This window comes from Camelina sativa, chromosome 12 (assembly GCF_000633955.1).
Source record: "Camelina sativa cultivar DH55 chromosome 12, Cs, whole genome shotgun sequence".
NCBI lineage: Eukaryota > Viridiplantae > Streptophyta > Magnoliopsida > Brassicales > Brassicaceae > Camelina > Camelina sativa.
Genome location: NC_025696.1, coordinates 489,551 through 510,714, shown reverse-complemented (window position 1 = coordinate 510,714; position 21,164 = coordinate 489,551). Strand labels below are relative to the sequence as shown.

Sequence of the window (21,164 nt, the reverse complement as noted above, 5' to 3'; positions counted from 1 at the left end):
TTTGCCACTGATTGAATTATTGGAAAGATCAAGAACCGTGAGGCGTAATAACCGCCGAGTCAAAGTTGCAGGGATGGTCCCCGTGATTGAACAAGAGCTAAGGTCCAACACCTCTAAAGTCAACAGACGTGATCCGAACAAAGGCGGGATTGGACCTGGAAGAGAGAACCTTGAGGCGTTGAAGGAAGCTAAACGGGTGAGATTGAGGAGCGCATCAACTGAGAATTGCGGGTTTTGATTCCCAATCCTAGTCCTTCTGAACCCTGAAATGTTGATGTCAGTTACTCTACCATTCTCATCGCAACCTATGCCGTTCCAGTTGAGACAAGGATTGCCTTTAAGAGGCCAATCTCTGCTTCTTATCCCAAGGGAAGACCTTAACAGAAGGAGCGCCGATTTCTCATGCAGAGAACTTGTCTGTTGCTGGAACGTTGACTCTAACAACAAGATGAAAAAGAAGAAGAAGACAAGCAAGGATGTCTTCTTCAGAATCACCATGGCGTTCTCTAAACCCTGATGACCAAATCGAAATACTTAAATCCCTTCATTGCCTTGGAGATTCAAGTGGAAAGAATCTTTGCGATTAATGGAAAGATCAGATTTTTTTTTTTTGGGTTTTCCTTCGAATCCGATAAAAAAGGAAACTTTATATTTGTGTGACTTTCTATGTATGAACTTTCAACGAATGATTAAAAAAAAAAAGGTTCTTCTTCACTCTGTTTTGTTACCTCTGCGACTTTGTGACAATTAATTTTGTCTGTGCACTTCGTCGTAATCAAAACTAGTATTGTTGGTTACCAATCATTTTCTTCTGCTGCCTTCTCTCTCTCTCTCTCTAACTCTTCCATGTCCTTTTTTTAGTCCTAGATTTAGAGAGAGAAAGATGGGAAAGTCTAATAAAATACGAAACCCAACTGGAATATCAATCTTATTATAATAGTAGTATATAAACTTCTTACAGAACTGTTCTGGACAGAGAGAAAGAAGCTCCATACTGGTCAAGAACAGCGGCCGATTGAAATAAAGAAAAAAGTAAGAAAGTATAACGAAGTGTAAGAAAAGAAAAAAAAAAAACAAATTGAGAGATGTGGGATCGATCTCTCGTTGTATACTCGCCGCCGCACGTTCCCAAGATTTATGGTTCGATCTCGAGACGCTCTTAATTGAAAATTTGAAAGTAATGTTCTGATAGACGGCGCCGTTTTAAGAGGGTTTGACTTTCGTCGATCCCGCCCAATACAGCTTAACGAACTCTTAAAATATCATTTAACATAATAATTAATTAGTACTATACTACTACTATATGATACTGATACTGATACTGATAGCCATATTTTTTTTAGTCATTTTAAAATTAAATGAAAAAAAATACTATTCTACGATACTTAGAATGGAGAAATGTAAATGGATTGATGGTCTACCTAGATTTATGCATATCATGCTGGGAAATTGGAGGTCTTGTAGAAGGAGTATGTGTTACACTTGAAAGATGCCAAAGATGGGAGACTTGTGCAAGAGTTTGAATGGTTTGGGGATGTGTTTACTACTAAGCAAATATGATATAATGCATGTTCTTGCAAGCTAGAAACCAGTTTTTTGCAATTTGCAAGTTATTTTATTTTAGTTTCTTTGGGCCAAAAGTTATTTAACCTTTTCCAAATTAAATTAGAAAAGCCCAGTAATAGTAAGTAACAATGGCCCAGACCCAATTATTTTATCACATAAAAACGAGACAAGGGGTATAAGTGTCACTTCAAGAATAAAGATATTTTTACGCAAGAAGATATTCTTTTGCTCGAAACGAGGAGAAAAAAAATCTTTAATTTCCATAATGATCACATGATGTGGGCCTTTCCACTAAACCATACTAGTACCGTGTTAATCAGAGTTAAAATCACAATTAAAGTCGAAACATTCAGCAAACCCTAGAAAAATATCTTAACCCTAGTTAGCTTATTAATACGTCACACCTCTTCTATAAATTAAAGCTTTGTCTTGTCATCTCAAATCACACAAGTCTCTCTCTCTCACTTATCGAAACCCTAATTTCTCTCTTTTTTTTATTATTCAAAACAATGGCTGAAGTTGAGTACCGGTGCTTCGTCGGCGGTCTTGCCTGGGCCACCGGAGATCAGGATCTTCAGAGGACGTTCGAGCAATTCGGCGAAGTTATCGATTCTAAGGTCTGTTACACGAGAGATCGGTCTCCCGGATCGAGACGATTCCGATGATTCTGATCCTCGACGGATCTGATTCCGATCTGTGTTTCTCTGTTACTTGATTCGATTACTGTTACTATTCGTTCGTTCTTTGTTACTGTTACTTATTTTGTCCCATCGGTACGTTCATCTTCCTGCTTCTATGAGCTCGGAGATCGATCGATTTTGATTTTTTTCATCGTGTTTTTGTCAACGTCTTCTTCGATTGGTTGTTCTGATTTGTGTGGATCTGTTTTGTTTTGTGTTCAGATCATTAACGATCGTGAGACTGGAAGATCAAGGGGATTCGGATTCGTCACTTTCAAGGATGAGAAATCCATGAGGGATGCGATTGAAGAGATGAACGGAAAAGAACTCGATGGCCGTAACATCACCGTGAATGAAGCTCAGTCGAGAGGAAGCGGCGGTGGTGGAGGAGGCCGTGGTAACGGTGGTGGTTACCGTAGCGGCGGTGGAGGTTACGGATCTGGTGGCGGAGGAGGTTACGGATCTGGTGGCGGAGGAGGCGGTGGATACGAGAGACGTTCTGGTGGTTACGGAGGAAGCGGTGGCGGCGGTGGCCGAGGTGGATACAATGGTGGTCGCCGTGAAGGTGGTGGCGGTTACGGAGGAGGTGATGGTGGCTACGGAGGAAGCGTTGGTGGTGGCTGGTAATCGAAGATAGTGTGGTTTGGTGCTGCTCTGTGTTTGGTTTAGATTTGGTTTCTGTGTCATCCCCTTTGGCTTGGTTTGATTCTGGTTTGTTTGGTTTACTTTTTTGATGAAAACGTATCGTTTAAGAAGTCGTCTTTGTCTCGAACGGAATGTTAAATTCGCGTGTTGTTCACTACAATTATAAAGTTTCCCCTAAAGCCAGACTTGATATTTTTTCATTCCGATCAAAAATAATTTACTCGTTCGTTACTAAGTAAAAACTAAACTGGAACTATTAGCTGCTCAAGTTTTGATCGGAGAACGTTGGTTGCACGATTGCAATATTGCGCCGATCCAAAATAATGATTGCTTTAATATTTTCTCAAGAGTATAGATTGGGATGATAAATTAAAGAAGATAAAAAAAAGATATATTCCACGAATATTCTCTTTCCTTTAACTTTTGTCGTCATCTTTTACACCGTGAAAGGTATCTTTAATTATTTGGTCATCCCTATATATATATTTTTCTACATTTCCAAAGTGGAAAGTAATGATTACGTCCCAAAAGAATTTTCAAAATGTCTCTATTGACTAATGTGCGGAGGCGCCGAAAAAAAAACCCCGTGGATTTACAAGAGATGGCAGCTAAGAGTAAGTCAATTGATGCCCGCAGTGCTTATATTCCGAAGCGTCCATAAATTGGTGACCCTTATGCTTCGTGGTTAAAAAATATGTTTATGGCCATTTGGTTACAATTTACACAGATTGCTTCTTAAACCATACTGATCAGAGAAACTTGATTGCTCTGGAATAATGTAGTCACACAACTTCATACTTGAGACCGAATCTCTTTAGGCGCCTCTGATCGAGTGGCCAAAGGAACATTAGAAGTATCTGTTGAAGTAAAATGGAGTAAGCTTTGCAGCGGCTGTCACAGATGCAGAAGATGAACATGATTTGAACCTGCAACAGAGTGACACATGAAGAAACCAAATCACTGATGCCGCATTGAGAAAGACAAGCCAACTCCACGGTATTTACATATTAACGGCTTTGAGGTAGCCATTGTAATCAACTCGCATCAAAACGTAGTTCACAAAGAAGAATCCCAAGTTGTGTTATGATCAAAGATTACCAAAAGAAGAAGATTTCCGCCTCTTTGTCTCTGCATTTCCCTCCTACAATTGACCTGTATTAAAAAATTGTAATTGATCCTCTATAGTAAACCCATTAGAAACAGTATCTTAGTTGAACCAAGTGTACAAGGGAACCAAAGATTACATCAGGATGGGATTTAGTTCGTCAAGTTGCAAAAGGAGCAACCACTAGGTGAGGAATATAATATAACCCCTTTAATTCCTTTCTCTTTCCTACATATTCTTGAAAAGCTATTGTGATCATTTACACCAATCATCGCGAGCTAGGCAACGTGTTTCATCATAAATGGCCAGTACCTTTCATTATAAACAAATGCAAACTTGAGGGTGTGGACATGGAATAAAATCCACCAAAATCTTACGCAATGTAAACTCTTCATGTCACAAAAGTAAGATGCAGATTGCAGAGTATCCATATTGTGTAAAAAACAACCATTTTAAACATTTTTTCTTCTTCTACGTTAACACCTCAGGTCCTCAGGTGTTTTACCCAAAGCTGAAAGTCAGATGTAGGGATGTTCTACCATTTTAACACCTAGGTAAGAAGGAAAGCAATGACGAGAATATATATATATATATATATACTGTGAATGCCTACTTGCAGAATCCTATAGCAACTAGCAGCCATATATATCTCTGGAATATATTGTTTTACCAGTCTCATGATTAATATATTCTTTGTTCTGGTCTGCACTTTCTTATAAAGTAGTTTATTCCCTATCCCAAAACCATGGCAGTTTCTTAAGTTCTCAGAACAGCCATATCTAGCAAGGAATAAAACCTAAACCTTGTGGTAAATTTTGTACCACAACAAATGAAAATATCTGGTATGGGCATATACTGGTGTACATCAAGAAAATAGACTAAATTGTAAGCATGATAAAGAATATATACGTTCATGCATTATACCGTGTTAGTTTGTACCATTTATAGACTTTTATAGTTTGGGATTTCTGATAACTAACCTGACATGATTTATGATTGAAGAGACAAGTATGGTCTTCTATCTCCCATAATACCTTGAAAACGCCCTGTGTTTCCAATAGATCAAATGAAAATATTAGTCTCAGGAAAAAATTTATCTGCACATCCCATGCCTGGTATTCTTACTTAGCAGGTGCGCAACTGATCATCAAAAAGAAGTGATAGGTACAACAGGTAACGAGTAAAATGCAATCAGAGTCACAAATCTTTGACCTGAAGAACCTACAGAAATTTCAATATGCACCAAGAAAAGTGACCAATTGAGGACCAAAATGCAAATAGTAATATAGATGACCAAGAAAAGCATGGTAGCCAAACTTCAAGAGTTGACCTTTTCTACATCCATTGTACGGACAAAGTGTATCTGCTGTAACATGCTTGATATGGTCTTTAAGACAGAGTATCCCCTGAGGTCCAATCAACAATAAAGTTTGATCCCCCCTAACTTTCCTGCAAGGACTTTAATTCAAGAGAGAACCTTATAGCTAATGGTGAACCCATGAAAAGTTCCATCTCTTGTTTTGTGGATACAAGTTATCCTATCAAAATATCGAGAGAAGCCTTGATACTCAATGTGATTTTACTGTTCTAGTCAATGTGTACCAGAATAATAGGAGATTTACTGTTCTAGGCCAGAGTTTTCCACAAAGTAGATGGAGACTTGGCAGATAATATGCTAAATATCTAAGATTAATCTAGAATTAAATGCGAGAGAACCTGCTCTGACGTAACTGCTCTCTAACTCAATCAAGAAGACATGAAACGTAATCACAGCAGTAAATACACATATAGGTGATACTTCATCTGCCAAGCATCATATAGAAGGAAACAAACTTAGAACCAAATATTAGTGATAAGTTTGGATCTTTAGATACTCATCTCCACCATGAATTTGCAGATATTATCTTATTTCTCATTAGTCGATGATTCCTATGGAGACAAGGATTTAATATTCTCTTTGTTTTCTGCAAGATATTTGCAACAACTGGCACTACCTAAACTCACCTTATATAGAGGAAGCATTATGCAACATCTGTACTCATATCATCCTCTTGACTTGTAATCTCTTCACACTTTAAAAATCTCTTACAAACCAGTCACAATGGCATCAAGCTCAATGTCTTCTCACAGCTCTGGATCGTGGACCGCTAAGCAGAACAAAGCCTTTGAGCAGGCTCTAGCAACGTATGACCAGGACACTCCTAACCGTTGGCAAAATATTGCCAAAGTCGTTGGTGGAAAAACAACAGAAGAGGTAAAGAGACACTACGAACTCCTGGTGCAAGATATAAACAACATAGAGAACGGTCATGTTCCATTCCCAAACTACAGGACTAGTGGTGGCTGCACCAATGGCAGGCTGAATCAGGAGGAAAGAAGGTACAGTGTACAAAAACAATCCATTTTATACAGTTTCATTTCAACTTTAAGACTAAATAAATAAATCTTCCATTTTTTTTCTTTCTGATATGCAGGATGAGAAACATGAGGCTGCAGTGAATCAAAAACCATTGAGAATAAAAGAGGATACACCGATACGATTTTTGTCTTAACCATGTCAATCACGAATCGTTGTTTATATATATATATTCCTATTTCCAATGTTTCTGCCAAAAGCTTAACGCTAAATTTGAGGAATCTATATCCTTCGAATCCCCAATTTTAACAAATGAAGCAGCTGTGTATTAAGGTTCTTTTCTTTGTAATGAAAAAACAAAAAATAGTTTCTCTGTAATGAAAAGTCCAACATCATCATGAATCATTGTTGTACTATTATTAATAACTATAACGGAGAAAACGTACCTCCACAAATCTGCGAGCTTTTGATTCAACTAAATCTAGGGTTTATGAATTGGGGATTTTTATCAAACGAAAACACAGACATGGCGGGAAAGTTTAATGCTTGCTAAGAAGATAGAAAGCCTTAATAGAATTTAATTTATACATTGAGGCCTCTATAGAAATATGGGCCTAAGCCCATTTGGGTATTTGTTTTTGACAATGAGCCCATTTGGGTGATTTAAAGCTAAGGAAACGGGAAAAATGATCGTTTGCTCTCTCGCGATTTGACATTTCCCAGAGCGGCGGTTATGCCTCTTTCCGCCGCAAGTTCGAGTTACGTAAGCTCAATCGCCGAAGAACCGCCATCGAAGAAACAGATTGTTTCGGCGCCGTCATCGTCTTCTCTGCTACTACTTCCAGATGAAATCATTCTTAATTTCTTATCTCGTTTGCCGAGATGTTACTACCCGGTGATTTCACTCGTCTGCAAGACCTTCAGGCGTCTCATCGCTTCGCCGGAGATCTACGTAGATCGGTCTGCACTCGGATGCACTGAACGTGTTCTCTATGTAGCTCTCAGATCTCACGCTACAGAGACTCCTCGATGGTACACTCTCAATTTCAAACCTTTCGGAAATGATTCGATTAACAATAGAAGATTAGTTCCGATCCCGTCGTTCCCTTCGGTTCCTTGCTGGGGGATGTCTATGGTAGCTCTTGATTCTGAGATTTACGTCCTTGGTGGATGCATCGATGACCAATTGGTCTCCACTGGGTTCGTCGTTCATTGTCCATCCAACACGTGTCGCTACCTCCCTAGCATGAAGCAGGCGCGTGGATGCGCCGCCGTGGGTATTGTTTGCGGGAAACTGTATGTGATCGGGGGTTGTGACCCTCTGTCTTTGAATTGGGTTGAGGCTTTTGACCTCAAGACTCAAACTTGGGAGACTGTTTCGGGTGTTCGTAATGTGAACGTGCACGACTTAACCATCAGAAGCTTTGTGATTGATGATAAGATATATATCATGGATAGGAAGAATAGCTTTGTTTATGATCCTAAAGAAGGTAGTTTGGAGAGTGATGAGTTGTTGGACACACAATGGAGTGTGGGCTCTTGTGTTATTGATGGCAGGGTCTACACTTTTGGTAGCAAGAATAAGATATGGGTGTTTGATCCTGTTGCTAGGGTTTGGGGTCGCTTGAAGGGTCTCGAAGGTCTTCCTGACAAGCGTGATGGTTCTAGGATGTCCAATCTTGGTGGGAACCTTGCTATTATATTTAACCTTAACAAGGGTTCATCTGAAATTTCGTGCACAAAGATCAGTTTGGAAAAGAGAGGAAGAAAGATTTGGGGGACGGTCCTGTGGTCTAATACTGTAATGACGTTGAAAACTCCTTCCACCATTGTACGATGTCTAGCTGTAACTGTTTGATACCCCATCCTTATGAGAGAGGTTGTAAAGGTATGCTTCACACTCTAATGTCCCCTAGGCTTTGTGATGAATGTATGATTGATGCTTTGTGATGAGTTTGCAGGAACTAGGAATTCGTATATTAAGTTTGAGAGGCGAGTTTGTAAAATATGTCAAGTTCGATAGTATTATTGACATGCGCTTGCTTAAATCATGTTCTTCTATGTTGCAGCTTCAAGCTTGAAATCTGTAATTGTACCGGAGCAGCTTGGTCTGATTAAGATGAAAGAACATACATACAAGGGTTTATTGGATGTTGGAATCCAGAACCTAATATAGATTGATCTTTGTGCTAAATGCGAGTACTTTTGCAAGTTGTTTATCTTGTTTCTTTGTTGTATGACTCTTTATGTATGATAGCATACTGTATGATTGATAGCTACTATGTTACCTGTTGTTTAATTCAAGTGTTTGAATATCGAGGTCGGGAAACATTTTACAGTATATTGGTACACCATGTACAAACACGTATTCGGAGATCTTTTAGATCGTGTACCAACTTCTTGATGTGTAAAGGTAAAGCTTTAGAGGAAGAGTCCCCCTAAGTTTGGTGCTTTCATTGTTCTACCCACTTACCCAAGTATTGATCTATTGTTGAATCTCATTGAAGGTTTCATCGTTTTCCAGTTAGCGTTATCGGATCAATTAGATTTTTACGTTCGAACAAATTCTATATTGGAAACACAAGAGCAGCAGCTAACTAACTACCAAAACTAGCGGTTTTGAACGGAGATGCTAAAATGCATCGTACCATGACAAAGTTGATATACAAAGAAACCTGATGTGATGTTAAACAAGAAAAACCAACGACATGGTATCTTCAAGGGAACCCAGCTGGAAAAGAACATTTATAGTCTTTTACTTGGACACTGTCGTCTGAAGAGGCAATTGACTCTCGACTCCCTTAGCCTCCTCAGCTTGCTTCTCTGCGACAGCCTTTGATAATCCAAACATCTGAAATCAATCAATCATATCCTATAAGAGTAAGTACATGTCTGAGTCTGACACACAACTAGCTGCAATTAGTACTAAACAGAAAACAAGATACTAGGCCAAATCCATGCCAATTTCTGAAAAGAGATTCAAGAAAAGCTAATATAATAAGAACCTTGCTGATGGTTTTTTGGAAACAGGTCTTGTGTTCAGCCATTGAGGCATGTATGAACTCATCAATGTGATCTTTCACGTCCTCAAAGAAAGTGGCATCATCCTTCACCTTCCTCCTACATGAAGTCATGGCCGGTTTCGGTGTTTGATCATTCTGGGTCTCCATAGTGTTGTTTGTACCTGCAAATAAACAAAATTGAACCAAAGTAAAAACACAGAGCAACACAGAACACTAGAAATAAGGAAGCATCTCTGGATGGGAACTACAAAACTAAGACCAAATTCCACAATAAAATAAGCCCACCAAGTATTCGATCAAATGCCAAACAGGAACGAAGAACCCTAAAACAAGGATTCCAAACCCTAAATCTTATGTGTCCGCTAAACAAACAAAATCGAACTGATGTTTTTTTCAATTCCTAAACATCCCTTTTTTTATATATATTTTGTCTTCACCAAACAAACTACAAAGCAAGGAAAGAAATCGAAGAACAAGAAGAGCTTCAAAATTAATTTATTTTACCTATCTGTACGAGATATTTCACACTTGTTCTACTTCTTAAACGACAAGGGTCGATGATGTAGGCGGGTGGTTCTAGACTTTTGTAGACTACAGTGAAGATCACGCTCGCTATCAATATCAATATACATCCTTGCAGAACAAGTGCAATACAAAACGCATCGTTTATATAAATTAACAAATGGGCCTTAAAAAGGGCCCAATCAAAAACTATTAAGACAAAGAAAGTTGCGTTGTTGGAGCCGCCAGTTTTCACCAACCAAACCCAACAAACAAAACACTCGCATGCAAATTTTGACTGAAAAAGTAGCTCACGCGTCGACTATAGGGGTACTATTGTCATTTACAAAAGCCTCTTTACTCTTTTTGTTCAAGACAAAGTGCTTGAAATTTACAAAAGTTGGAAGTGGAAGCTATTAACGGGTACAAAAGAAACAGTCCGCAAATTTGGGATCAACAATCTCTGAATCTCTCATTCCGTTGTTCCGCGCCACCGTGCTTTTTCTCTCTGTACCTTTCTTTCTCCGGCGAAATCTGAGTTTATATAAACCTAAAAAAAAAAATGGCGAGTAAAAGCAAAATCTTGTTCATCGGAGGAACGGGTTACATCGGGAAATATATAGTGGAAGCAAGCGCGAGATCTGGCCACCCAACCCTAGTCCTCGTTAGGAACTCGACGCTCACCAGCCCTTCACGAGCGATCACCATCGAGAATTTCAAGAATCTCGGTGTTCAGTTTCTCCTCGTTCGTATCTCTCTCTCTCTCTCTTAACGTTTTTGGTTTAATGATGATTTGCTAATTACTTTCACGGTTTAATGATCTTCTGATTATACAAGTATCGTTAATAAAATTTGATAGGGAGATCTTGACGATCATACAAGTCTCGTTAACTCGATAAAGCAAGCGGATGTGGTGATCTCTACGGTTGGACACTCTCTCTTGGGACATCAGTACAAGATCATCTCTGCCATTAAAGAAGCCGGTAACGTTAAGGTAACTTATTCTGTTGTTTTGCTGATAATTTTACTTCTCAGACCAAATGCATTGGTTGATACTTTTTAGAATTGAGTAACAATTTAATTGACTCTGCTGCCCACTCAACCTCTTCACATCTGTCTTTAACAGAGATTCTTTCCCTCGGAGTTTGGAAATGATGTAGACCGTGTTTACACTGTCGAACCCGCCAAGTCAGCCTATGCCACAAAGGCAAAACTCCGGCGAGCAATTGAAGCCGAAGGAATCCCATACACTTATGTCTCTTGCAACTTCTTCGCTGGCTACTTCCTCCCAACACTAGCACAGCCCGGTGCTACTTCTGCTCCACGGGATAAGGTCATCGTTTTAGGTGATGGAAACCCCAAAGGTTAGACGTACGACAACACTTTGTTTTCTTTATTACAAAAAAAATCAGAGGAAAAATCTACCTTCTGCTCCATCCTCCTTCTAGTTACTCCCTTCTTGTCTTTCTGATTTGTGGTGATGTTTTGCAGCTGTGTTCAACAAGGAAGAAGACATCGGGACTTACACAATCAATGCCGTAGATGATCCAAGAACCTTGAACAAGATCTTATATGTTAGGCCACCAATGAACACCTACTCATTCAACGATCTTGTCTCGCTTTGGGAGAGCAAGATTGGCAAAACACTTGAAAGAATCTACGTTCCAGAAGAACAAATCCTCAAACAGATCATAGGTTTTGATCAAATACCTTTCTTCTTCTTCTTCTTCTTCTTCTTCTTCTTCCAATTTTGTTTAGCTTTGTCCATTGATGGGTTTAGTGTTTTTTGTTTTTGCAGAATCTTCACCTCCACTAAACGTGATGCTATCCCTTTGTCACTGCGTTTTCGTGAAAGGAGGACACACAAGCTTTGAAATCGAACCTTCTTTTGGAGTAGAAGCTTCTGAGCTTTACCCTCATGTCAAATACACTACTGTTGATGAATTCCTCAACCAGTATGTCTGAAGCTTTAGTGCTTAACTACTGTCACTCCCTGTCTCTCCACAATTTTTAATTTTGGGTCTTAAATAATTGTCCATTAACCTGTCTGCTTCTCCGGTTAATCGAATCGAAGTGTGGTTCACTTTGAATGTACGGCTTCAGAACCTGTTTATAATTAGAGATCTCTGTGTATTTGTGTAATGGCTGCTGAGTGCAAGTTTAGTCTTAAAACTTGTTGCCCACTATTACTCTTGCATCATCGTTAAAAAGACGTTGTCCATAATATAACATCCGACAAATTTAGCAAGATATGCAAGTTTAGTCCAATGGTCTACAACACGGTCCAAGTATAGCCGAAGTATTCCAGTTTGGGGCCTAATTAGTAAAGCAACAAATTATAATTATATAGTACCCATATGGATAAACTAACACGAACAAATTTAATTCCCATCCTGTTTTTTTTTCCTGCCTCTAATTCTTCCTTATAGCTGCATAGTTTTGTCAATGTAAAATAGTCCAAAACGATGTTCACAACAATTTTCTTTTCTTTTTTGCGAAGACAAAAGGTGGCTAATGGTCAGCAAACTGGTCAGATCAATCCGCACGTGAGCCGCTGCTGCCGCTGCTCCGTCCACCATATTTCTGCCAAACAAACCAACAATTATTACCAAAACAAAAACAGCGACTTTTTTGGAAGTAGCATATTATCTCAAAGCCTATACCAATATTTCTTGCATATGAATGTGGGATAAGTTGAAGTAGCCATAAAAATTTCAGATGCAAAATGTAACAAATGGAGGAAATAATTTGCAATTTGCAATTCATTCAATTGAAAGTTTCTTTTTACCTGTTTGCCTAAGCTGAAAGGGATGTACTTGTATTTGATCATGTGGGCGATCTGGCGTCTCATGGTGAGCACAAAGAGAACGACCCAATAGCACAGCAGAATCGGCCAAAACACGGGAACATCAAACACCGAGAAGAATGTCATGAGGAAAGCTATGCAGAAAGCCTTTGTCATGGAGTACCTGAGACCACAAATACAAGCAGGTAGCTAACCTTCATGAGCTACGTAAGTAAACAAAATACAAGAATACCACCCACCACAGAGATTCTGATGTTTGTAACTGTATAGAATGCAACATGTATTGAGACTAGAAAGCTTACGAGCTCATATATAAGTATTTCTAGATCTACCATGATCAGTTGTGAGAGCCTCAAACATAGAAAATACTAAAATGGGCAAAGAATGTAAATTGCATTTAAGACAAGTCGACAATGGAAATACCAGAATTTGAACTCGGGGAGCCGGCGAATAAAAGGCTTGAACTCATCAGAACCTCGGGTAGGGAGAGTAGGGCCATCAGAGACACCACCGGCCTCAGGATCAACAAGAGGGGACAAGAAGCCGATAAGCAGATTCAAAAGGTAGATACCAAGACCATAGGCAATGATGTAGAAACCCTGAATGTAGTAAACCCTGAGACAGTAGATAAGAGCGACTACGAGAGTTCCAATCCACCTGTAAGTTGCATGAGGAGTAGTCTTGTCAAGATAGTGTTGATAAATCCTCCAAGCCTCATGTGCTCGCTGTTGAACAGGCGTTGCCACTGAACCACTGTCACCTCCGCTTTCATCCATCTTATGTGATATTTAAAACCTAGAGGATCAACAAAACAAAACAAAACAAAACAGTTGAAATCTTTCAACATCACAGAAACAAAGCACAATGAAATCAATTTACTGAGAAAGACCCTACGAAACGAAGATCTACACGAAATCGTCTCTAAACACAACCAAAACAAACTCAAGAGTGGGGAAAAGAAAACTTAAACCTAGGAAACGTAATCTGAAGCTAAAATATAACAAAAACATGTAGAACAACAACTGTTTATCAGCTAAATCGATATCACCAGGATAATCAAAACCGACTGAAATGATTCCGTTAACTAGCTGAAGAAATGCTAAAATCAGATCTGAAAAAACTCAAATCGCTGAAAACGACGATCTAAACAGGGAAAGATTCTCAGATCATTGATTAGGAACTTCCGAGAAATCAAAGGATCGAAGTACTTACGGAAGAGGGAGAGTAATGATGCTGGTGGTGTGACCCAAAAGAGGAGCAGATCTGACGGAAGACGCAACACCAAAATTAATAAGAAAGAAGATGAAGAAGGAAATTGATCTGCGTTTTTTTTTTTTTTTTTTTTTTTNCCTTTTCCTCGTCGTTTCTTTTTTAATATATTTATAAATCAATACACCGGTAATATAATCTATTATATTTGATCTGACCCCTAACTTTTGTCTATATTAATTTTAACCCTTTAAGATGTACGCAAAAATCACCGACAAGAGTAACTAAATTTCGATTTAGCCCCAATTATTTTGTCAAAGTTAATTTAAACCCTTGACTAAGAAATTACCAATTTACCATATAGTTAGATAGCTTTACTGATTGACAGAGACAGACAACAAAGGAAGAAGATAGATAGCTTTATTTATTTCTGATATATAACGATCACTCTTATAAAGTTTAAACTTTCTTTCTTTTGCCTCTATAAGATCGATCTTTTACTAATTTACATGACAAAATCACAAAAGTGTCTTTCTTTTTTTTCACACTACACGCCGGTCTTGAGATTGTTTCAATCATTCATATGACAGTTCCGTCTTTAATGGTGGCCTTTTCCACAACCACAGTGATCCCAGATCGAATGTAGAAACCTTCCTCTGGCCTATCAGCTTCTTTAACATCCTGGAATACAATACAATTCAAACCATTAACGTTACGAATGTTGAGTCTCTCAAAAGAGTCTTCTTGATCTTAAAGAGAGAAAAACACATCAAAAGAATCAAGAATGGTGAAGGAAGAAAAACATACATCTTTGTTCAATATCATCACGTTTTTCCCAATCTTTGCGTTCTTGTCAATAATGCATTTCCTTCAATGTAATCAAAGATAACATCAGGGTTTATGAATCAAAACTGAGATCATTTATATTTTGAGGTTTTTCTTTAAAGGTTTTGTTACCTGATCTTTGTATCTCGGCCAATGCCAATTGGCACATTTCCTTCGGCGAGCAGAGACGCTATCTCAGATTCGGTTTGGTAACTATCAGCTCCTAGCATTAGAGTATCCTGCAAAAGAAGATACAAAAAACCAGACTCAGTTTTTTTTCAACACAATATAATAGAGTGTGTCCTTAGAGCTCGGTCCTATTTTGATCGAGGGGGATTCACAGTACCTGAAGCTCAACACCATACTCAAGACGTGACCTTTCACCAATGATGGAACGTTGGACGCTGCATTCTCCCAAGAAACATCCGTGTGAGATTATCGAATTCACAATCTGCAAAAAGCATCAAGTGGATTCATATACAAGTTAGTGTATTAAGAGTCGAGATTTAGAAGAGGATTTGGACGTAGAGAGAGACAGATGTTTTACGCGGCATTTCTCGGTTTTGGTGGGTGGTAAAAACCGAGGAGAAGTGTAGAAAGGCGTATTCTGATCGTAAAACTCAAACTTGGGATGCTGCATAAATCAAGAACAATAGTAGGAGATTGGATATAAAGATAAAACCAAAAGTTAGAAACGTTTTTGAGTATTTTATCACACTAACCTCCTCGACAAGTGCAAGATTAGCTTCATAGAAACTCTTTATAGTTCCAATATCTTCCCAATAGTCTCTGTAGATGTATCCCTAAAGAAGACAATTTGACTCTATCATTTGCGATAAAACTCATGAGATTCTTTTATATCAAAGAGCAAGTTTTTTTACTTGAACATTGTGATCTCTTATAGCAGCAGGAATGATTTCAGATCCAAAGTCATTGGAACTCGGATACCGCCATGTCAGAAGGTTTAGTAAAGCTTCGGTTTTGAAGCAATAAACTCCCATTGATGCAATGTATGGAGATTCTGCAGCTTCTTGATGAGATAGTCCAAGCATAGTTGTATCGGTTTGCTGCATTCACATTATAACCGTTAAAAACAACAGGGAAACATTTGTTTTATCAACAAATTTGTAACTATTAAGTTTAAGTGAAGTAAACTAGTGTACCATTGATTTGAGATCGATGCCAGTTGGTTTCTCAGAGAAATTGACTACACGCCCGGTTCGATCAATAATCACTAGTCCATAATCCGATGCACGGCTGAAATTTACAAAAACCGGATTTATAATCAAGTTAAAATGGTTAAGAACTTAAAACCAAGATCATACAAAGGCGCACATCATATATAGTGCTAAAAGAAACTAACCTCTCATCTACTGGCGCGCATGAAAGAGTAATATCCGCTTTACTATCGACATGGTACTGTCCAATTCATAGTGTTAAGAGTTATTTAGTTAAACTAGCTTGAAACTACTAAGAGGAGGACTGTGTTTATTATTATAGTACCTGAACAAAGTCCATGTAATTCATTCTATATAAATGATCTCCAGACAAGATGATAATATTCTCAATGTTCCTGTTCTTAGCATCCTATAATAACAAGCATCAGCAGATTCAGACCATGTTCAAGAATCATAAAGGAACCGCTGATAAATTTAGTGAAATGATCATAAGTTATTCATACCTCAAACACCCATAGAAATTTTCTAACAGCATCTGCTGTTCCTTGAAACCACTTTTTCCCAGCTTCACCAGGAGTTTGTGTAGCAGCCAGAACCTGTTTCAATAAGATTTTGCAATTTTTTTTTTGTTTCATCGAATCCAGAGAACTGAGAAGTTTTTGAAAGAAACCATATTGTTATATGTACCTCAACAAAACCATCTCCAAAGTTTATGCCATTGCCAAAATAAGTACGAGCCAAATGGCGATTGAGGGAAGCCGAGTTAAACTGAGTCAGCACAAAAATCTTGTTTATGCAACTGTTAATGCAATTACTCATTGGGATATCGATCATCCTATAGCATCCACCCACAGGAACCTACAAATATTGTTAAACAGTAGTAGTGTTTCAAGAATCAGAAAACATAAAGACTTCCTCTTTACACAACAAACATCATCTTTCTCAAAACCGTTTCGATCAAGAATCACTCACAGCCGGTGTCGCTGCTCGCTTGGTAAGAGGGAAGAGTTTAGCTCCATCGCCTCCTCCTAGAATAATTGCAGCCACATTCTTTGGATCTGCTCTTTTTCTCTCAAACATAGAAGACTGTACTTTCTGATAAACAAAAACATGAATCCAAATCACTAAAACAAGTTCCTTGGAAATAAGTTTTGTTTTGATAACTCCTGATCATTTAACCTACCAAAGCCTCTTTAGCATTGTTTGAAGTAGCAATGGCGTAAGCAACACCGGACCTCAGTTTTCGATTTCTGAACTTCTTGGAACACAAATCAGAAGAAAAAGGTTTCAAGAGGCTTCCTTTGATCTTCTCACCCCAAAAATTGTTCTCTACATTCTTGAAACTGTCTTCTTTGGCCAAGACAGTGTTTGTCCCCAAGCCAAAGTTGCAACAAGAATCCATACTTTTTTAAGCTGGAAAAAGACAGAACAGAATCGTAAAGCTCCTTAGTATAACTAGATGATACATATATGTGAAGGAGCCTCTCAGAAATTGATGGAATCAAGACAAAACCTCTAACTCTAGTAAGTTACCAAGATATACTGTATCTTCAAGAAATCAATGGAATAAAAACTTTACGCAGGTAACATATCTTTCAAAATCATAGAAAAAAAGGAAGAGAGTTACCAAAAAATAAATAGAAAGGGAAAAGATTCTCATTTATAAACATGAAACGAAGAAGTATTGGATCATAAATGAGTTTGAACCAGATAGAAAAGTTCAATACTTCCTAATCAATACTAAGATTTTTCAGATCATCGAATGACAGTGAAATTTAAGATTCGAAGAGAACGGAAGCTGAAGAAAATAAAACTTTCAAATGCTTAGAAGCTAAAAGAACACACACACACAGAGAGGATCGAATAAATGAGAGAAGTCACCGAGAAGTGGAGTCCTTCTAGCTCGCTCGTATACTGGTTTTGGTTAATGTCGTTTGAAATCGAAGGAGGATTTCAATCAAACTCGTAAATTATAAAATACTAGAATATCAGAAGAGATCATATGAAATTTTACCAACAAAGCCAGAGGTGTCTGTCTGACAAGGACCGTCACTGAACCAAAACGGACGACTCTGGTTTCTCCCCCATACTATTGCCACTAGGACACGTCGATATCTTTTGTCTGCTTGCATGTGGACCCAGGCCCGTTTTCACCCTTATTGGCCCAGCATAGAGGTGTGCTAGCTAGTGCTGGGCACGGGACGGGTACCCTTGAATTTTCTTCGATCCTTTACTCGTCCCGACTCTAACGGGTAACAGAAAAAATTTACTCATACTCGACCCTTAAATAACGGATACCCGGAGAAACGGGTACCCGGTAAAAAATAGTTGACCCTTTACTCATTCCGACCCTTTATTATTACCCGGAAAACGAGTACCCGATAGAAAAATGTTAATAATCGCAATAATAATTTTATCTTTTGAAATCCAAAAAATGAAAAATTCATAAATTTATGCAATATATAATTCCAAAATTATAAAATTACGAATTTTGAAAATAAAAATAATATATTAATTCAGTTAGGTTAAGTTGAACTTAGGTTTTAACTCTAACTCTATAAATTAATAATAAATAATAATAATAATACAAAATATTAACGGGTATTTACGGGTCGGGTAGCAAAACGGGTAAAGGGCCGAGTAACGGGACGGGTATTGAAAACTAAACTAATACCCTATACTCGTCCCTTACTCACGGGTAATATAAATATAATACCCTTTACTCGACCCTAAAGCTACGGGTACCCTTTTTTTGGGACGGATACGAGCCGAATAACGGGTCGAGTACGGGTAACGGGTATTAGTGCCCAGGCCTAGTGCTAGCTAATATAGTCCGTACACGTCGTAACACATGCCTCGAAGCTAGAGACTAAATATACAATTAGTCAGTCACAAATTATAATTTGGTTGCAAAATATCGTGATACTGTATATTTATTTGAATTACAGTGTCTAATATAATCATCAGCGGTTAATTAAACAAAAAAGAAAAACAGTAAAATATATTCCAACGGCTATGCTTAAGAGATGATGCAATAAATGTCTAAAGGGAAGTTTCATGTGATCAACGGCCATGTTTTGCAAATTGTAAATTTTAAGCATTACAGGAAAGTTTTGATAAGATTAGCTATAGCCAAATAAATTGAAAAGCTGCCCCATTTGATTAACGGGGGAGAAGACGACATAGAAGGACCCATCACGTATGGATAAATCTACACCAAGTCAAAGTGTATGTCCAATTAGCAAAACTATAAACACTACAACACTTTGGTTAGAAAACAAACATAAGAACAGTGAAACACTAGTTATCACATGGGAGCTATCCTTTTATGATATCCATGTTGACATTGACATTTATTTTATTACATGGTTTCTCCTTGATACACACTAGTTTGACTATAAAAGATCTTTCAAATTAATTTCCAATCTAAATAATAAAACTACGGTCTCAATTGTTTATCGCATAACCAAACCAGAACCGGTCCACTACCAAATTGTATGACGAAAAATTTCAAACGTATGGATCATGGGGTCAACTGAATTTTAGAAGTCTCAATGCGGTTTTAAATAGCCATGTATCTCAAAAACGGAGTACGAAACAAAGATTCTAATGAGTTTCTGACGAATCAAACAAACAGGAGGTAAGAAAAACAAATGACGACCAAGCCGGATCAAGAACCAAACATCTTAGGTGTTGGTGGCACGAGTGTAGATCTGCTGGCTCGAGTGAGCAGCGACCATCCTGATCAAACCTTTAGCCATTAGCTCCCTAATGGCCCTCCTTGCAAGAGACCCATTTATCTGTATTGTTCAACGCGGTACACAACATTATTCTTTTGAAAGACAGAACCAAAAACGAAGAGACAACAGAAAAATATGTTTCTAGACAAGCTCAAGATCGACAACTATTACTACATAAATATGAACTTAGATAGCAGTCCTACAAAATATATAAAAACTATGAGGAAACGAAGAACCATCTCATGCTTCGTGAACAGCCAACATCATACAGTGTAGATTCCTATAAAATTGCTTGAAACAAAGAACTTATCTAGACTCAAGAGTATAACATATTATACCACACTCAACATATATTCACTACTTAACTAACAGATTCCGGATACTTATATGTAACATTAAATAAACTAGAAAGAGATAAGAACTATGAATTTAAGATACGAAAATGTAAAATGAATCAACAACAAGTAAGAAGTATGTATATACCCTCAGACGGTCAGAGAGGATGGAAGGGGTGATGTGCTTGAACTTGGGAGCTTCAGTGAGAAGCTTGTCATAAGTAGCTTGATCAAACAACACCATGTTGTTCACCTTCTCCTTTTGCTTTCCCTTGCTCCACTTCTGTTATTTTTTCATTACCATCAAAACAGATCAACGTTGTAAGCACCAACAACAATATATCCATTGCAAAACAAATCTAGGCAGGCTTAAATCATTTCAAAACATCACAGTTCACATAAACAGGACAAACTCCGAAATCAGATCTTTGTACATTCCAATAAAACCTAAAAATTCTATTCATATAATAGATAAATCGCTTGTGAAGAAACGAACCTTCTTCTTCTGCTTTCCACCTCCGGATTTCGCCGGCTTCGATGACGGCGGCGGAACCTTATCCTTCTTCGGCGCCTGTAACCAGCGAAACGAAAAACAACGATTCAGACAAAAGAAAAGAGAAATTACGGAGACGGATGGAGAGATAGAAGAGCAGAGAAGAAAGATGTACCATGATGACTTCGGCTTCGACTTCGACGGCGAGGGAGGAGCGAACGGCGAATAGTTTGATGAAAGATGAGGCCGAGGGAGTGAAAGACTAGGGTTAGCTCTTATATTAGGGTTTCCCAAGTTTTGAGGTTAATGTTTCCTGGGCCACTATAATGTACAGCCCATATAACGTTACTGAAGCCCATTAAAGTTTCGATTGCATTTCTGACTTCAATTTCAGTTGTTGAGGGTTTGTCTTTCCTTCAGTTTTATTTGTTCTTTCAAATTTTCTTTTTGATTTATATATATATATATATATATATTTACCATTAGTAAAATAGTAATTATGTACTTAGATATGTAATGATACTTTTATACCCAAAAAAAAAAATTTGATAACAATGCTGGAACATTGCAACTGAGCTAGCAAACTATATGATGACATATACTATTGCTTAGTATGAAGGGCATGCACGTTTCAAAATATATTGCTTATATTTTGAAGGACATGTACATGTTCCTACGATTTTTCTCTTCTCATTAATTTAT

General features: G+C 38.0%; 9 protein-coding genes and 1 long non-coding RNA gene across 17 annotated transcripts in view; 4 read left to right on the top strand and 6 right to left on the bottom strand.

The window, feature by feature from the left end:
- Positions 1–873, bottom strand: part of LOC104729238 (probable LRR receptor-like serine/threonine-protein kinase At2g16250) — a 3,816-nt gene extending 2,943 nt beyond the window's left edge. The window contains exons 1-2 of one of the 3 annotated variants that reach the window (XM_010448163.2): positions 729–872; positions 336–513 (exon numbers count right to left, since the gene is read on the bottom strand). In XM_010448163.2, coding sequence (XP_010446465.1) covers positions 336–498 — 163 coding nt within the window. In that variant the 5' untranslated portion in view covers positions 499–513; positions 729–872. Of the gene's footprint in view, positions 1–305 lie in introns of all 3 variants that reach the window. The other 2 variants (XM_019233783.1, XM_010448162.2) reach the window with 2 other exon arrangements.
- On the top strand, positions 1,941–3,091 carry LOC104729235 (glycine-rich RNA-binding protein 8-like). Its single transcript, XM_010448160.2, has 2 exons — positions 1,941–2,183; positions 2,469–3,091. Exons 1-2 carry the CDS (start codon positions 2,076–2,078, stop codon positions 2,871–2,873), a joined length of 513 nt encoding a protein of 170 aa, XP_010446462.1. The 5' UTR covers positions 1,941–2,075; the 3' UTR covers positions 2,874–3,091.
- Positions 2,864–5,887, bottom strand: LOC109128065. Its single transcript, XR_002034504.1, has 4 exons — positions 4,977–5,887; positions 4,136–4,308; positions 3,990–4,043; positions 2,864–3,817 (listed from the first exon to the last, which is right to left on the bottom strand). It is a non-coding gene; the product is annotated as an uncharacterized LOC109128065 (long non-coding RNA).
- On the top strand, positions 6,020–6,754 carry LOC104729237 (protein RADIALIS-like 1). Its single transcript, XM_010448161.2, has 2 exons — positions 6,020–6,375; positions 6,471–6,754. Exons 1-2 carry the CDS (start codon positions 6,098–6,100, stop codon positions 6,493–6,495), a joined length of 303 nt encoding a protein of 100 aa, XP_010446463.1. The 5' UTR covers positions 6,020–6,097; the 3' UTR covers positions 6,496–6,754.
- LOC104729234 (F-box/kelch-repeat protein At4g39240-like) lies at positions 7,041–8,693 on the top strand. The gene is made up of 2 exons (XM_010448159.1): positions 7,041–8,240; positions 8,422–8,693. Exon 1 carries the CDS (start codon positions 7,086–7,088, stop codon positions 8,208–8,210), a length of 1,125 nt encoding a protein of 374 aa, XP_010446461.1. The 5' UTR covers positions 7,041–7,085; the 3' UTR covers positions 8,211–8,240; positions 8,422–8,693.
- Positions 8,947–9,990, bottom strand: LOC104729233. Of its 2 annotated transcripts, none has more exons than XM_010448158.2 (3): positions 9,880–9,990; positions 9,358–9,536; positions 8,947–9,203 (listed from the first exon to the last, which is right to left on the bottom strand). In XM_010448158.2, the coding sequence occupies exons 2-3, from the start codon at positions 9,520–9,522 to the stop codon at positions 9,108–9,110; spliced, it is 261 nt and encodes an 86-aa protein (XP_010446460.1). In that variant the 5' UTR covers positions 9,523–9,536; positions 9,880–9,990; the 3' UTR covers positions 8,947–9,107. The 2 variants fall into 2 exon arrangements, with proteins under 2 accessions (XP_010446460.1, XP_019089330.1); XM_019233785.1 differs by lacking the exon at positions 9,880–9,990 and adding an exon at positions 9,661–9,863.
- Positions 10,265–12,018, top strand: LOC104729232 (isoflavone reductase homolog). Its single transcript, XM_010448157.2, has 5 exons — positions 10,265–10,621; positions 10,736–10,870; positions 11,003–11,240; positions 11,368–11,571; positions 11,675–12,018. Exons 1-5 carry the CDS (start codon positions 10,439–10,441, stop codon positions 11,839–11,841), a joined length of 927 nt encoding a protein of 308 aa, XP_010446459.1. The 5' UTR covers positions 10,265–10,438; the 3' UTR covers positions 11,842–12,018.
- Positions 12,197–14,030, bottom strand: LOC104729231 (protein RER1A). The gene is made up of 4 exons (XM_010448156.2): positions 13,895–14,030; positions 13,106–13,477; positions 12,665–12,845; positions 12,197–12,459 (listed from the first exon to the last, which is right to left on the bottom strand). The coding sequence occupies exons 2-4, from the start codon at positions 13,456–13,458 to the stop codon at positions 12,412–12,414; spliced, it is 582 nt and encodes a 193-aa protein (XP_010446458.1). The 5' UTR covers positions 13,459–13,477; positions 13,895–14,030; the 3' UTR covers positions 12,197–12,411.
- LOC104729229 (glucose-1-phosphate adenylyltransferase large subunit 3, chloroplastic-like) lies at positions 14,291–17,997 on the bottom strand. Of its 5 annotated transcripts, none has more exons than XM_010448152.2 (15): positions 17,909–17,997; positions 17,078–17,307; positions 16,867–16,989; positions 16,582–16,752; positions 16,398–16,490; positions 16,220–16,303; positions 16,080–16,135; positions 15,880–15,973; positions 15,598–15,783; positions 15,439–15,519; positions 15,264–15,350; positions 15,063–15,167; positions 14,849–14,955; positions 14,699–14,759; positions 14,471–14,572 (listed from the first exon to the last, which is right to left on the bottom strand). In XM_010448152.2, the coding sequence occupies exons 2-15, from the start codon at positions 17,294–17,296 to the stop codon at positions 14,471–14,473; spliced, it is 1,569 nt and encodes a 522-aa protein (XP_010446454.1). In that variant the 5' UTR covers positions 17,297–17,307; positions 17,909–17,997. The 5 variants fall into 5 exon arrangements, with proteins under 5 accessions (XP_019088876.1, XP_010446454.1, XP_010446456.1 ...); XM_010448154.2 differs by lacking the exon at positions 17,909–17,997 and adding an exon at positions 17,742–17,902; XM_010448155.2 differs by lacking the exon at positions 17,909–17,997 and adding an exon at positions 17,746–17,902.
- LOC104729228 (40S ribosomal protein S25-4) lies at positions 19,412–20,740 on the bottom strand. Its single transcript, XM_010448150.2, has 4 exons — positions 20,638–20,740; positions 20,466–20,540; positions 20,118–20,252; positions 19,412–19,694 (listed from the first exon to the last, which is right to left on the bottom strand). Exons 1-4 carry the CDS (start codon positions 20,638–20,640, stop codon positions 19,581–19,583), a joined length of 327 nt encoding a protein of 108 aa, XP_010446452.1. The 5' UTR covers positions 20,641–20,740; the 3' UTR covers positions 19,412–19,580.

What these genes read in the sequence shown, in the direction of transcription:
- LOC104729235 (XM_010448160.2), top strand. Translation starts at nt 2,076, where the DNA reads ATGGCTGAAGTTGAGTACCGGTGCTTCGTCGGCGGTCTTGCCTGGGCC. An exon ending in GCGAAGTTATCGATTCTAAG is followed by an intron (nt 2,184 to 2,468) that starts GTCTGTTACACG and finishes TTTTGTGTTCAG; the next exon opens with ATCATTAACGATCGTGAGAC.
- LOC104729237 (XM_010448161.2), top strand. Translation starts at nt 6,098, where the DNA reads ATGGCATCAAGCTCAATGTCTTCTCACAGCTCTGGATCGTGGACCGCT. An exon ending in CTGAATCAGGAGGAAAGAAG is followed by an intron (nt 6,376 to 6,470) that starts GTACAGTGTACA and finishes TCTGATATGCAG; the next exon opens with GATGAGAAACATGAGGCTGC.
- LOC104729234 (XM_010448159.1), top strand. Translation starts at nt 7,086, where the DNA reads ATGCCTCTTTCCGCCGCAAGTTCGAGTTACGTAAGCTCAATCGCCGAA.
- LOC104729233 (XM_010448158.2), bottom strand. Translation starts at nt 9,522, where the DNA reads ATGGAGACCCAGAATGATCAAACACCGAAACCGGCCATGACTTCATGT. An exon ending in TCCAAAAAACCATCAGCAAG is followed by an intron (nt 9,204 to 9,357) that starts GTTCTTATTATA and finishes GATTGATTTCAG; the next exon opens with ATGTTTGGATTATCAAAGGC.
- LOC104729232 (XM_010448157.2), top strand. Translation starts at nt 10,439, where the DNA reads ATGGCGAGTAAAAGCAAAATCTTGTTCATCGGAGGAACGGGTTACATC. An exon ending in TCGGTGTTCAGTTTCTCCTC is followed by an intron (nt 10,622 to 10,735) that starts GTTCGTATCTCT and finishes AAAATTTGATAG; the next exon opens with GGAGATCTTGACGATCATAC. An exon ending in AATCCTCAAACAGATCATAG is followed by an intron (nt 11,572 to 11,674) that starts GTTTTGATCAAA and finishes TTGTTTTTGCAG; the next exon opens with AATCTTCACCTCCACTAAAC.
- LOC104729231 (XM_010448156.2), bottom strand. Translation starts at nt 13,458, where the DNA reads ATGGATGAAAGCGGAGGTGACAGTGGTTCAGTGGCAACGCCTGTTCAA. An exon ending in CTCCCCGAGTTCAAATTCTG is followed by an intron (nt 12,846 to 13,105) that starts GTATTTCCATTG and finishes TTGTGGTCTCAG; the next exon opens with GTACTCCATGACAAAGGCTT. An exon ending in CTTTCAGCTTAGGCAAACAG is followed by an intron (nt 12,460 to 12,664) that starts GTAAAAAGAAAC and finishes TTTGTTTGGCAG; the next exon opens with AAATATGGTGGACGGAGCAG.
- LOC104729229 (XM_010448152.2), bottom strand. Translation starts at nt 17,296, where the DNA reads ATGGATTCTTGTTGCAACTTTGGCTTGGGGACAAACACTGTCTTGGCC. An exon ending in TTGGAGATGGTTTTGTTGAG is followed by an intron (nt 16,491 to 16,581) that starts GTACATATAACA and finishes TTATTGAAACAG; the next exon opens with GTTCTGGCTGCTACACAAAC. An exon ending in GGCCGAGATACAAAGATCAG is followed by an intron (nt 14,760 to 14,848) that starts GTAACAAAACCT and finishes ATTACATTGAAG; the next exon opens with GAAATGCATTATTGACAAGA.
- LOC104729228 (XM_010448150.2), bottom strand. An exon ending in GTGGAAAGCAGAAGAAGAAG is followed by an intron (nt 20,253 to 20,465) that starts GTTCGTTTCTTC and finishes AAAAAATAACAG; the next exon opens with AAGTGGAGCAAGGGAAAGCA. An exon ending in TCCTCTCTGACCGTCTGAGG is followed by an intron (nt 19,695 to 20,117) that starts GTATATACATAC and finishes TGAACAATACAG; the next exon opens with ATAAATGGGTCTCTTGCAAG.